Raw genomic sequence first — 14,975 nt, forward strand, 5'->3', positions numbered from 1 at the left:
AAGTACCCGCGTCTTCGGAGGGCAGACCAGGGGGGTTTTGTAGGGCACCGGGGGGGACACGAGTCAGCACAAAAAGTACACCCTCAGCAGCACGGGGGTGGCCGGGTGCAGTGTGTAAACACGCGTCGGGTTTCCAATAGTTTCCTATGGGAGACCAAGGGGTCTCTTCAGCGATGCAGGCAAGGGGGGGGGGGGCTCCTCGGGGTAGCCACCACCTGGGCAAGGGAGAGGGCCTCCTGGGGGTCACTCCTACACAGGAGTTCCGTTCCTTTAGGTGCTGGGGGCTGCGGGTGTAAGGTCTTTTCCAGCCGTCGGGAAATGAGTTCAGGCAGTCGCGGTCAGGGGGAGCCTCGGGATTCCCTCTGCAGGCGTCGCTGTGGGGGCTCAGGGGGGACAACTTTGGTTACTCACAGTCTTGGAGTCACCGGAGGGTCCTCCCTGTAGCGTTGTTTCTTCACCAGTCGAGTCGGGGTCGCCGGGTGCAGTGTTGCAAGTCTCACGCTTCTTGCGGGGAGTTGCAGGGGTCTTTAAATCTGCTCCTTGAAACAAAGTTGCAGTTCTTTTGGAGCAGTGCCGCTGTCCTCGGGAGTTTCTTGTCTTTCGTGAAGCAGGGCAGTCCTCAGAGGATTCAGAGGTCGCTGGTCCCTTGGAAAGCGCCGCTGGAGCAGGTTTCTTTGGAAGGCAGGAGACAGGCCGGTGAGTCTGGGGCCAAAGCAGTTGGTGTCTTCTGTTCTTCCTCTGCAGGGGTTTGTCAGCTCAGCAGTCCTCTTCTTCTTGTAGTTTCAGGAATCTAAATTCTTAGGTTCAGGGGAGCCCTTGAATACTAAATTTAAGGGCGTGTTTAGGTCTGGGGGGTTAGTAGCCAATGGCTACTAGCCCTGAGGGTGGGTACACCCTCTTTGTGCCTCCTCCCAAGGGGAGGGGGTCACAATCCTATCCCTATTGGGGGAATCCTCCATCTGCAAGATGGAGGATTTCTAAAAGTCAGAGTCACCTCAGCTCAGGACACCTTGGGGGCTGTCCTGACTGGTCAGTGACTCCTCCTTGTTTTTCTCATTATCTCTCCTGGACTTGCCGCCAAAAGTGGGGGCTGTATCCAGGGGGCGGGCATCTCCACTAGCTGGAGTGCCCTGTGGCATTGTAACACAAAGCTTGAGCCTTTGAAGCTCACTGCTAGGTGTTACAGTTCCTGCAGGGGGGAGGTGTGAAGCACCTCCACCCAGAGCAGGCTTTGTTTCTGTCCTCAGAGAGCACAAAGGCTCTCACTGCATGAGGTCAGAAACTCGTCTCTCAGCAGCAGGCTGGCACAGACCAGTCAGTCCTGCACTGAACAATTGGGTAAAATACAGGGGGCATCTCTAAGAGGTCCTCTGTGTGCATTTTTTAATAAATCCAACACTGGCATCAGTGTGGGTTTATTATTCTGAGAAGTTTGATAGTAAACTTCCCAGTATTCAGTGTAGCCATTATGGAGCTGTGGAGTTCGTTTTTGACAGACTCCCAGCCCATATACTCTTATGGCTACCCTGCACTTACAATGTCTAAGGTTTTGCTTAGACACAGTAGGGGCATAGTGCTCATGCTCACTTACCTATGCCACAGGCAGTGGGAGGTTGGCATGGCACCCCGAGTGGAGTGCCATGTCGATTTAGTCATTTTCTCCCCACCAGCACACACAAGCTGGCAAGCAGTGTGTCTGTGCTGAGTGAGGGGTCCCTAGGGTGGCATAGGTCATGCTGCAGCCCTTAGAGACCTTCCCTGGCATCAGGGCCCTTGGTACCAGGGGTACCAGTTACAAGGGACTTACCTGGGTGCCAGGGTTGTGCCAATTGTGGAGACAATGGTACATTTTAGGTGAAAGAACACTGGTGCTGGGGCCTGGTTAGCAGGGTCCCAGCACACTTCTCAGTCAAGTCAGCATCATTATCAGGCAAAAAGTGGGGGGTAACTGCAACAGTGAGTCATTTCTTTACATGAGTGAAATGTGTACTTGTCCATAACAAGAAATCACTGAAGTAGTAATACATTGTACAGAACTATTCATGCTCAGGGGTTTAGAAAAAGCAAAATAAGGAGGTGCAGAGCCCTGCAAAAGGGGGTAATTCCTACCTCAGTATCTTGCACTGGTCCTCTCTTCTTCACACTGCTCTGAATTTCAGACTGTTGGGTTTGAAAACATTTAAGGAGAATTAGTCAGTTATCATCAGCTTAGAAATGCAAACAATGGACACTTCTCACCCCAAAACCTTCAAATCCCAAGATAGGGTGACTTTGGGGCACTGCTGCAGTCACTCATCTCTGCATGTCAGGCCAAAGGAGACAAAGCAGGTCAGCTCCAAGAAAGAGTGAATGAAGAAAGTGCTGGGGATATGAAAACAAGCCAAGCCTGAAGCTGGCAGCTGCAAGGACTGAGTAAAGGAAGAGCGGGCACACAGACACTGGCAGTGAGAGGAAGAGAGATAGTATAGGAAGAGTGGTTAGGTGTTGGATAGAAGTCGAGGGCATACCGGGAGGTGTGGTGGTGGTAGCCAAGGGCACAAGAAGAGTGATGGAATGACAGAGAAAGATGTTAGTGGTGCAGCGGAACGGGGTATGGAAGGGGAAAGCGCGAAAAATTTAATGTGGAGCACGAGTAGGTGTGGGAGAGAAAGTGTAATGCGGTTTAAGTAGGAGGCAGTTTACCAGTCATGGAGTAACAACTTCGCTTAAGTAGTAAGAGAGGTGGATTAATGATAGGGGCGTGCGAATGATGAGGACAAGAGAGTTTAGGATTTAGAAGCAGTGGGGCGATTCGTTGTAGAAAGAGAGCAAGGGAAAGGAAGAGAGAAATGTGGCTCCAAGGTTAGCAGAGTGAGAGTCCCAGCTCTGTGGGACGGTGTTATGTATATCGATATCAAACTTTCATGTGCTGCAGAATCAACAACGAAAGTCTCAAAAGGTCTGGCAAGACAAACTCATCAAGGGTTGTTTTGGATCCTAGTGTTAAATTTACTGTACATGTTTGCCTGTGTTTTCACTTGTGGATGGTCTACTGTAAACAATTTCATCAACCACCACAAGCAAAATATTTTTGAAGAGATTTCTACAAAAACTCCTTCAAAGCATTCAGCTCCCTACTGCCGTGATAAGATTTCCTTTGTGTTTAAGCTTCAGGGCCACCTTTGTATTCCTGCTTTGGAGCCACCATACTGCACATAGTGTATGTTAAGGGCTGTGGTCAATATTCTCTATATCATGGAGGTGTGCGGCCGGGACCACCATCTTCATACTCTGCCATTGTATGTGTCTCACCTTGAGCAGAGGCATCTCACGGGCCTGCAGGATGAGCAGGTGCAGTTCGTTGATCTGTTGTCGCACAAGAGGTGGTATGGGATTGCAGCAAGCAATGATTCCCTGGGGTTCCCTGCAACAGACAAGAGATTTTGCTACAAACATCTCCACATTCCCCTCCGTTACTTCTGCTGTGCACTCCACTTCCTAGTGCTCTGTACACATATGTCCCCTCCTAATCTCAGGTGGTTGCATCCACATCGTACGCAGACGACCTATGGACCGCAGATTATGTTTATGAGGACCAACAATGATCAAGCAAGCCTATGCAGTTGAAGATGGGAGGGTAAAATTAGCTAATGGTCTTTGCCTCATGAGGCTTGTAGCCACATTTTTTCTAAATGTGGTGATGTCTCGAAGAAATACTTACCCTGTGGTACAACTGTGATCATTACAACCTGGATTCATCTTCAAATAATAAGGACAACCATAAGTGTCTTCTGAAGCTGCAGTTTGTGGATATTAAAGGGATGCATTACTTATAGTAAACAAGGAGCAAACAAAGTCTAAGGAACGCACTTTGAGTATCTAGCCTGGTAGGGTAGTAAAGTCCAAATGCTGCAGAACGTGCACCTTTTCTTTGTTGATAAACTAGTAAAGAACAGGCGTTTCTCCTGCCTTATACCTTACAAAATACACGTTTTCTAAACCATAAGGAAGTTTAACCCCTGCTGCCCAGACCTGTCAAAATCACCCTTTTGACATTAAGTAGGTCACCTCTAAGCGCACAATGCTGCCGATAAGGTAGGGTGCATAATGTTTAATTGTGGAACATGCGTGGTATTAGCAATGGAAAGTTTCTCAAGTAGCTAGGCCCAAAAAGTATTGTTAATGGTCAGGCTGTAGCTGGCACAAAGGAAAAGTCAAAGTATGGGTTTACACTTTTGTCTATAAGGTTTGACCTGTGCAAGCTAAAGACTCCATTCAAAGTCTTATTTCTATATTTAATAAAAAGCCGATCTATTGGTAGAGTCAATTGTCTTTTTATATATTTTGGAAATGTAACTTTTACAAAGCCCCCCGTTTCTTGCTTGGAAGGATAAGTTGCATTCTCTCTCTAGCAGTCGCTCAGCCTGAACTTGGCCTGAATTAGGTGTGAAAACTGCTCAGAGAGCAAAAACAATGGGCTGAGAGAGGGGAGATGTCTTCCCCCAGTTGGAGTGGGCACAGGAAGTTAATTGCCCTGCTCCAAGCAAACGTAAGGTGAAACTTGGAAAGGTCTCAACTAGGGTCCAACTAGTCCAGGCTTCTCCAACGAGTAGCTCATGAGCTACTGGGAGCTCTCCAGATACCTTTAGGAAGCTTTTCAGTGTGTGTAGCCACCCTAATAAATCAAAAGCTTTTGCTTGGATCAATTAATATATGTAAACTAAAATTGAAAAGAATGTATCTGAGACTAAAGCATGTATAATTTCAGAACTCATAAGCTTATGTTAGGAGAAAGTTGATTACATTTCCAAAACATCTATGCATCTGATATTGATTGATAAATCATGTGGCGTTGGGGAGACTTATTACTAACATCATTACCTCAGTGCCAGAAGCACTGCTGCTATCGCTGTTGAGGCACTGCAAGTTTGCAAAGCCTTTTTTCCATTATTGCTGAAAACTCTGCCTGATACAACAACGTTTATAAGGCAGTCCCTAATGTAATCTTGTTTAATGTGGTCAGTTATACATAATTAATAATATTAGCAACTCAGGATGATTTTCATTGAACACAAGTAGCCCTTACTGCAGAAAACTTTGGGAATCCCGGGCCTAGTCAGACAGCCACCAAACCCAGTGGGAGGAAAGCTACCCACAGAACCATTTTTGAGTGACCACAGTGAACAGGACTGTTCATTACCTTGACCACACTGGGGAGGACATTTACAGACTCAGCACTAATGTAGAACAAATTCCCTATCTTGGATTTTGAGAGACGGGAGCACTGTGGGATTGACTGAAAGAAGGTAAAAAGAACTTCTGAAAAAGCGGGTTGGGCTGCCCACAGTAACTTATCTTCCATTGATTAGGTAATGCCCAGCAGTCACCCCACACACTAACTGAAGCCAGGCGTAAATGTGGCACCCCAAATTACCATCCTCAGAACACTTTATGGACCTGCAAAAGAGTAAGTGAGGCCTGGACCTGTCTGTGACCCAAGATTAGCTCTGAAGGACAGAACAACCTGCTGTACCCAACACAAAGAAGTGGATTCCAAAGGTCAGTGTGCTGACCACCTATGTGACTACAGGGGCACAAAAAGCTGCAAGCGGTCTTCTCAGTTTTCCAAATGCAATGCACCTGGACTAGACCTTGCTGTTGGCCTGTCTGCAACTCTAGGAGTCTCCCAATGTCCTCCCAGGGGGGCGGGGGGGAGGCGCGACACCTTAGAAGTGTACTCCTGTGGTTGTTTGGGTACCAGGAGAAAGTTTGGAAACTTTGGGGGGAAAAAAGTTCCTCCAGAATTTCAGTTCATCCTCATCCCGGTCAAGGCTCCCAGCACCTTAAAAAAAAAAAAAGTCAGTCTCATTCTGCATCGGAACTTTAAACAAATTAGCAGACAGAAATCTTCAACGCTCAAGGAGGACCAATCTGCTACAAGTACACAGCCTTCGGTTCCAAGAAAGTGGTCTGCTCAGGAAGGATTTTTCTTCTGAAAAAGTGACAAAGTCCCTTTCTGCGTTAGGACTTCGTAATTTTTCATTTGTTTTTTTTATTTTCAGAGTTTCATTGGAATCAATCCATTGGCGCTTTGTTGTTTTTGGCACTATTTTCACTTAAATCTTTAAAACAAATTCACATCTCTGGTTCTCCTCATTGAAATTTTGTTCTTTTGGTCATATTTTACTCATTACATGTTTCTCTTTATTTTAAAACTCGTTGTGGAATTTTATTGTATTTTGTGTGACCTTTTCTACTATGCATGCCTGCACTGCCTACTTTATACGTTGCCTTTGATTTAAGCCTGACTGCTTCATGTCACATTACCAGGGATTGAGCACATGTTTATTTTATTTAATTTGTGTGACATCTAGCAGGATGGGGACTTATCCTTTAAGGTGGGCACTTGTCCACCCCAAATAGTAAATCATTTTCCCATAACCACAAAAACGTGAATAAAAGCCCAATCACACATATGCCTAAAATTAGTGACCCATTTATAGGAAGGTTAGCATCTTATCCAGTGGCTCGGGCTGTGTGTGGGCATGGACAGTCTATGAAGGCTGCAGGCACAATACACACCGTTGTTTTGGATATGTTGTAAAGTGACAGTCTCAATGAATGAAACCAAATGAATATACTGAGGTTTGTAAAAGCAGTCTTATAAAGCGCTGCAGGTATTGACCACACTTCCATCACTCAGCAACCAGTTACTTGTGGGCAGGGATGGGGTATTAATGCCACAGTAACTTAGATCAGCCACCTCCCTGTACAGCCTAAAGTATTTAAATGATAGCAAACAACAAAGACAATTACAAACTTTTTACAGACTTGATTAAAGACAGGTGAGTATCATGCTACCTCACAGAAATCTTTTCATAGTTCCTACTGGTTTGGGAGGACAAACGTACTCACTTGGGGAGCTCTTCTGAGATCTTCAGCATCATGTGGTTTGGCAGGACATAGCTGAAGGAAGAAAAGAGAAGGTCACTCACAGAAATACTAGTGCAAATGTTTTTTAGCCAGATTATGTCATACGGGCAGAGCCATGATGGATGCACAAGCTCCAAACATACTTACTCCTCTTCAAGTTAGAACAGCAGTTTAGAAGGTTCACTAGACTCTGCATCTTAATAACGAAAAAAGACTGGACAGGCCCCTGGGAGAGAATTAAACCCTGCCTTTGCTGACTTGCATAGTGCTATATGTTAAACCAAAGTAAATTTTTCACACACTGAAGTATCCTCCCACCATAAATGACTATAAAATCAAAGTGTCCAGGTCCATGTACTCCCTGAAACACTCAACACACAATCACTAAACCCACAACACATGACAAGAGTTCTTTTGCAGGACAGTAGTTTTATGCAGTCTGTCAGACTATAGGTTGACGGGCTGCAGGGAGTAAACCTACTCATTCGGATTCACATTCTGTGATAACGCACAATAAGCCCACACCCAAATTAATGAATGTATGCTAACTGTGTTTGTGCATCTACAATTCAGACACTGCTGTTGTCGTGTTATGGCGAGTTAGAAGACTATCATATCACTTCATACAAAGAGAAACCAGACATAGGTACTTTTTTCAATCACTCCATTATGTTGTATCAATACTTCTTCCATTCCAGAAAGAGAAGAACCAAGTGCCATTTTCCCTAAATGTGCTTACCCAGGGCTCTCATCTTCCTGACGGGCCAACTTGTCTCTCCAGGCATAGATAAGACGGAAAGCAGTGAGCTGCTGAGTATTGAGATGCCTCTTTTGCTTCCGGTACAACTCCAGGTAGGAGTCTTCACTGAAAATAGGCTTTGTAAATTTCTGAAAAGAGATAGGATGTGTTTAGGTAATTGAGAGAGAGAGAGAGAGAGAGAATCAAAAACTAATTGTGCAGACATATGGTTCCATTAAAATGGGAATGATGGGAAAATGAATAAGGAGAATGGGAAGAAGAAATGTTTATTTTATTTCATGTTTTATAACCTGCTCATACAAATAAAGAACACTACAGAGCACAGGATAAACCTTGAGAATAAGGTAAGAGTAATTTTGTGCAAATGAAACATCACTGTGGGTTAGCGTTGCATTAGCAGAGGTGGGAAAACTGAAGAGCCTACAGCAAAGGAACATCTGTATTAGCAAACTAGGGGCCATAGGGAAAGGGAATAGACTGTTATCCTTCAAGACAATTCAGAAGGAGTACTAAATGGCTGACTCTCAAGTCTACTGCTGCATTCAAATCGGATACTTGCTTGTGTCCCATACAACTGTGGATATGAACACATAATAATCGTTGCTACTAGAGGACAGACACCTTTCTGAAGCCCTCCCCAAAAATCCATCTCCCTGATCTATAGGGGGCAAAAAAATCTCCTGATCCCCACAGAATGAGAGCTAGGAGAATTAGAGGATGAAGAGTGGGAGGATGCCCTTACCCAGTGGGAAGTGACATTCGGACAAGGATGCAGCCTCTTTCAGCTGTGGATACTACACAAGTCCTGCTATGCAAAATACACACTATTGAGATTTGGGAAGACGGATACTGACAGATGAGCAGGAAGATGCAGTCAAAGGAGTACCTTCACACTTACACCTATCCCTGGGTAGACAGTTTGTGGGACGGGGTATGAGAATACTTAAAACATGTGAATGTACGCAAATAAAAGGACAAGACCAAATTACTACTGCTCAATATCTGGGAAGACTGGGAAATGCACAGGTATACCAAAATAGTCCACAACTTAGATCTAATTGTGGCAAGGAGAAATATCGCCAGACAGTGGGGCGCGGCAACTCCCACTACACATTCCAGAATAATGAGACAGCGAAAAAGATGAAATGCCTTTGCACTCATATGCCCTGAAATGCACAACAAGATCACAAAGTTTAATACAGATTGCCGAACAATGTAGGTTAAGTATTTTTCGGTTACATGCTATTTACCCATTAGTTTGTGGATCATACAAAGAAAAAAAAACTGCATGCTGCACACTCTGCTGTGCCATCCATCCAGAAACCCAGATTTAACTGTGAATAATTACAACTGTAAACTTTAGACAGTCAGGAAGATAAACAATGAAGAGCAACTGCCTACGTCAAGCAAGACAACAGATGTCCCAGGATTGAAAAGTAATCTAGAGCTGCTAATACAGAAACATACTCCAAAGAATGGATAAGAGTGGTTATGAAAACCAGAAGGAAGGCACGCCATATATTGGGCTTTTTGTGATTAAGAACCCAAATCTTCAATAGGGACAAAAATAACTAACAAAGTGCCTTGACTGACCAAGGTAGTGTTTTCTACCATGACAAAGCATTTGCATTTCTATTTTGAGAACAATGATATATTCAAGCTAAAATAAGGAAAAATTTGTTGGCACGCTAACACTGATCTGTCAGTCCACCTAGAAAGCAAACTCCTGTAGTCAGTTAACACAGTCAATGGGTACTTGGAAAAAAACTGCTGTGTTTCAGAGTGCTTCAGTTGCTGGAAATTTCTTCTCAAAAAGTGAATATGATTTTCAGAAGTGTTGATTTCTGTGAAAATGGCCAGCAGAACGAGCATGTCATTTTTTGAAAGCTTAATGTGAAATAACATTTTAACAGATTTGGTGTACTGGGGCAGGAATAGTAGTCAATATTTTGAGAAAGGGAAATGTCTTTACAGAAATGCTGTCCTAAGTAACAGCAAGTGATAATTCAGGAGACACATGCTTAGGTTATGATTTTCATAATGCTGCCATTAAATTGGCAAAGCTAAGAAATCTTTGTATGTCTTTAAGTGATTGAGAGAAAAGGCAATCCTTTAACCACCAGATACCAGTCTGAGAAGCTTTGTTTGTAACGTTGTAGTGATCCACCACTACCCAACTCTCAAACTAGAAGGAGCATTGTAACGGTCTATCTACAGCGTGGGACTTTACATACCATATATATATATATATATATATATATATATATATATACACACACACATGAGATCAAGACCTGTTTAAGGTTGAAACGCGTTGGGTGGTGGAAGCACTGTTTATGAAACGATAATAAAAGGCTAGAATAAGAACATCCTGGAGTGCGATGGCTTACTTAGTTTTGGTCGCTAACTCCTTCATCGGCACCAGCAGTAAGAGGGCGCAATTTATATGCGGCCATTTGGTGATAGATATATATGGAAAATGTCACTTACCCAGTGTACATCTGTTCGTAGCATGAGACGCTGCAGATTCACATGCTGTGCATATCCCGCCATCTAGTGTTGGGCTCGGAGTGTTACAAGTTGTTTTTCTTCGAAGAAGTCTTTTCGAGTCACAAGATCGAGGGACTCCTCCCCTTTTGGCTCCATTGCGCATGGGCATCGACTCCATCTAAGATTGTTTTCCCAGCAGAGGGTGAGGTAGGAGTTGTGTATATAGTAATAGTGCCCATGCAATGGAGTAAGTATGTATGTACATAATGTGACTAATAGTGATATATTTACAAATTTACAAGTTTTATTTTTATCAACTTATAACGGCTACAGGCTCCAGGGGAGGTGGGAGGGTGCATGTGAATCTGCAGCGTCTCATGCCACGAACAGATGTACACTGGGTAAGTGACATTTTCCGTTTGATGGCATGTGTAGCTGCAGATACACATGCTGTGCATAGACTAGTAAGCAGTTATCTCTCCAATAGCAGTGGTTTAGCCTGTAGGAGTTGAAGTTGTTTGAAATAATGTTCGTAATACTGCCTGTCCTACTGTGGCTTGTGTTGTTAACACATCCACACAGTAATGTTTAGTGAATGTATGAGGCGTAGACCATGTGGTTGACTTGCAGATTTCTGTCATTGGTATATTCCCTAGAAAGGCCATGGTGGCGCCTTTCTTTCTAGTGGAGTGTGCCTTTGGTGTAATAGGTAGTTCTCTCTTTGCTTTAATATAACAGGTTTGAATACACTTAACTATCCATCTAGCAATGCCTTGTTTGGATATTGGATTTCCTGCATGAGGTTTTTGGAAAGCTACAAACAATTGTTTTGTTTTGCGAATTGTTTGGTTCTATCAATGTAATACATTAGTGCTCTTTTTATGTCTAATGTATGTAATGCTCTTTCAGCTACAGTCTGGTTCTGGAAAAAACACTGGGAGTTCCACTGTTTGGTTTAAGTGGAACGGTGATATAACTTTTGGCAAAAATTTAGGATTTGTGCGTAAAACCACTTTATGTTTGTGTATTTGTATAAAGGGTTCCTGTATGGTAAAAGCTTGTATTTCACTTACTCTTCTGAGAGATGTGATAGCTATTAGGAAAGCTACTTTCCAAGTTAAGTATTGCATTTCACACGAGTGCATGGGTTCGAATGGTGGACTCATGAGTCGTGTTAATACAATATTGAGGTTCCACAAAGGAACTGGTGGTGTTCTTGGTGGAATGATCCTTTTTAGACCCTCCATAAATGCTTTTATGACTGGGATTCTAAATAGTGAAGTTGAATGTGTAATTTGCAGATAGGCAGAAATTGCTGTGAGATGTATTTTAATGGATGAAAAAGCTAACTTAGACTTTTGTAAGTGTAGTAAGTAGCTTACAATGTTTTTCGCGGACGCGTGTAATGGTTGAATTTGATTATTATGATAGTAATAAACAAATCGTTTCCATTTATTTGCGTAGCAATGTCTTGTAGTAGGTTTTCTAGCCTGTTTGATGACCTCCATACATTCTTGTGTAAGGTCTAGATGTCCGAATTCTAAGACTTCAGGAGCCAGATTGCTAGATTGAGCGATGCTGGATTCGGGTGTCTGATCTGTTGTTTGTGTTGAGTTAACAGATCTGGTTTGTTTGGTAGTTTGATATGAGGCTCTACTGACAGGTCTAGTAGTGTTGTGTACCAAGGTTGTCGTGCCCAAGTTGGTGCTAATAGTATTAGTTGGAGTTTGTTTTGACTCAATTTGTTTACTAGATACGGAAGGAGTGGGAGAGGGGGAAAAGCGTAAGCAAATATACCTGACCAACTCATCCATAATGCATTGCCCTTGGAGTGAGGCTGTGGGTACCTGGATGCGAAGTTTTGGCATTTTGCGTTTTCTTTTGTTGCGAATAGGTCTATTTGCGGTGTTCCCCATTTTAGGAAGTAGGTCTGTAGTATCTGGGGAAGAATTTCCCATTCGTGGATTTGTTGGTGATCTCGACTGAGATTGTCTGCCAACCGGTTTTGAATTCCTGGGCTGTATTGCGCTATTAGGCGAATGTAATTGTGAATCGCCCAATGCCAAATCTTCTGTGCTAAGAGACACAGTTGTGATGAGTGTGTCCCTCCCTGTTTGTTTAGGTAATACATTGTTGTCATGTTGTCTGTTTTGACAAGAATGTGTTTGTGGGCTATTAGTGGTTGAAATGCTTTCAACGCTAGAAACACTGCTAGTACTTCTAGTTGATTTATATGAAGTTGTTTCTGCTGAGTGTCCCATTGTCCCTGGATGCTGTGTTGGTTGAGGTGTGCTCCCCACCCTACCATGGAAGCATCTGTTGTGATCACGTATTGAGGCACTGGGTCTTGGAAAGGCCGCCCTTGGTTTAAATTTACAGGATTCCACCACTGAAGCGAGGTGTGTGTTTGGCGGTCTATCAACACTAGATCTTGAAGTTGACCCTGTGCTTGTGTCCATTGTGTTGCTAGGCACTGTTGTAAGGGCCGCATGTGTAATCTTGCGTTTGGGACAATGGCTATGCATGAGGACATCATGCCTAATAGTTTCATCACTAATTTTACCTGATACTTTTGGTTTGGGTGCATGCTTTGTATTACGTTTTGGAATGCTTGTACCCTTTGTGGACTTGGAGTGGCAATCCCTTTTTATGTGTTGATTGTTGCTCCTAAGTATTGTTGTATTTGACACAGCTGTAAGTGTGATTTTTGGTAGTTTAGTGAGAACCCTAGTTTGTGAAGGGTTTCTATGATGTATTTTGTGTGCTGAAGACACTGTTCCTGAGTGTTGGTTTTGATTAACCAATCGTCTAGATACGGGAATACGTGTATGTGCTGTCTTCTGATATGTGCAGCTACTACTGCGAGGCATTTTGTAAATACCCTTGGTGCTGTTGTTATCCCGAATGGTAACACTTTGAATTGGTAATGTACTCCTTGGATTACAAACCTTAAGTATTTCCTGTGGGAAGGATGTATAGGTATATGGAGGTAAGCATCCTTGAGGTCTAATGTTGACATGTAGTTTTGTTGTTTGAGCAATGGAATTACGTCTTGAAGTGTCACCATGTTAAAGTGATCTGATTTGATGTAAAGATTTAGTGTTCTGAGATCTAATATGGGGTTCAGAGTTTTGTCCTTTTTTGGTATTAGGAAATACAGGGAGTAGACACCTGTTCCTTTCTGATGTTTGGGTACTAGTTCTATTGCCTCTTTTTGTAATAATGCTTGGACTTCCAGTTGTAATAGATCCAAGTGTTGTTTGGACATGTTGTGTGTCCTTGGAGGCACATTTGGTGGTAATTGTATGAATTCTATGCAATAACCATGTTGGATAATGGCTAGGACCCACAAGTCTGTTGTTATTTCCTCCAAATGTTTGTAATAATCTGTGAGTCTCCCCCCCACTGGTGTTATGTGTTGGGGATTTGTGACACGGAAGTCACTGTTTAGTTTGAGGGGTCTTTGGAACTTTCCTCTGGTTTTAGGGAACTGTCCACCTCTGTATTGTCCCCAAAAGCCTCCTCTTTGATACTGGCCCTGGTATGTGGGTCTGGCTTGTGAGGTTGAGGGTTCTGTGCTTTGGGCCCGAAACCCCCCTCTAAATTATGTCTTCCTAAATGTGCCTCTGCTCTGTGGGGAGTAGAGCGCGCCCATGGCCTTGGCCGTATCAGTGTCCTTCTTCAGCTTCTCTATAGCTGTGTCCACCTCCGGCCCAAACAACTGCTGTCCATTAAAAGGCATATTAAGCACAGCCTGTTGGATCTCTGGCTTAAATCCGGAGGTGCGTAGCCATGCGTGTCTCCGAATAGTGACCGCTGTATTCACAGTTCTTGCGGCTGTGTCCGCTGCGTCCATTGCCGATCGTATCTGGTTGTTGGAGATACTTTGGCCCTCCTCCACCACTTGTTGTGCACGCTTTTGAAACTCCTTGGGAAGATGTTCTATGAAGTGCTGCATTTCATCCTAATGCGCTCTGTCATATCTTGACAATAAAGCCTGTGAATTGGCAATGCGCCATTGATTGGCTGCCTGTGCTGCAACTCTTTTCCCCGCTGCATCAAACTTTCGACTTTCTTTGTCGGGTGGTGGAGCATCACCAGAGGTGTGTGAATTAGTCCTTTTACGTGCTGCGCCTACTACTACTGAGTCAGGTGTCAGCTGTTGCGTGATGTACACTGGGTCTGTAGGGGGAGGCTTGTACTTTTTCTCCACCCTAGGTATGATGGCTCTGCCTTTGACGGGCCCTTGAAATACTTGTTTCGCGTGTTTCAACATCCCTGGTAACATTGGAAGACTTTGGTACTGACTGTGTGTTGACGACACAGTATTAAATAAAAAGTAATCATCAATGGGTTCAGCGTGCAGTGCCACATTGTGAAAAGAAGCTGCTCTGGACACCACCTGCGTGTAAGACTTTGGTCGGAGCCGGTATCTCGATGTCGAGTTTGGTCAGAGCCAGGTTCTTGGTGTCGAGTATACCCTGAAACCTTAACCAACTACCCGTGTAGGCTGACTGGGTTTAGCAGCCTGCCACACTCGAGACATGTTGCTGGCCACATGGGGAGAGTGCCTTTGTCACTCTGTGGCTAGTAAAGCCTGTACTGGGTGGAGAGGCTTATCACCTCCCCCTTGCAGGAGCTGTAACACCTGGCGGTGAGCCTCAAAGGCTCACCCCCTTTGTTACAGCACCACAGGGCACTCCAGCTAGTGGAGTTGCCCGCCCCCTCCGGCCACGGCCCCACTTTTGGCTGCAAGGTCAGAGGAGATAATGAGAAAAACAAGGAGGAGTCACTGGCCAGTCAGGACAGCCCC

The 14,975-nt window shown here is 44.0% G+C and overlaps 1 protein-coding gene across 1 annotated transcript in view; it reads right to left on the reverse strand.

Moving 5' to 3' along the window:
• EXOSC10 (exosome component 10) overlaps positions 1-14,975 on the reverse strand; it is a 166,415-nt gene that overhangs the window by 100,339 nt on the left and 51,101 nt on the right. The window contains exons 12-15 of the mRNA XM_069241235.1: positions 7,652-7,800; positions 6,895-6,945; positions 3,292-3,403; positions 2,110-2,160 (exon numbers count right to left, since the gene is read on the reverse strand). Coding sequence (XP_069097336.1) covers positions 2,110-2,160; positions 3,292-3,403; positions 6,895-6,945; positions 7,652-7,800 — 363 coding nt within the window. The remainder of the gene's footprint in view (positions 1-2,109; positions 2,161-3,291; positions 3,404-6,894; positions 6,946-7,651; positions 7,801-14,975) is intronic.

This window comes from Pleurodeles waltl, chromosome 6, assembly GCF_031143425.1.
Source record: "Pleurodeles waltl isolate 20211129_DDA chromosome 6, aPleWal1.hap1.20221129, whole genome shotgun sequence".
In the NCBI taxonomy this organism is placed as follows: domain Eukaryota; kingdom Metazoa; phylum Chordata; class Amphibia; order Caudata; family Salamandridae; genus Pleurodeles; species Pleurodeles waltl.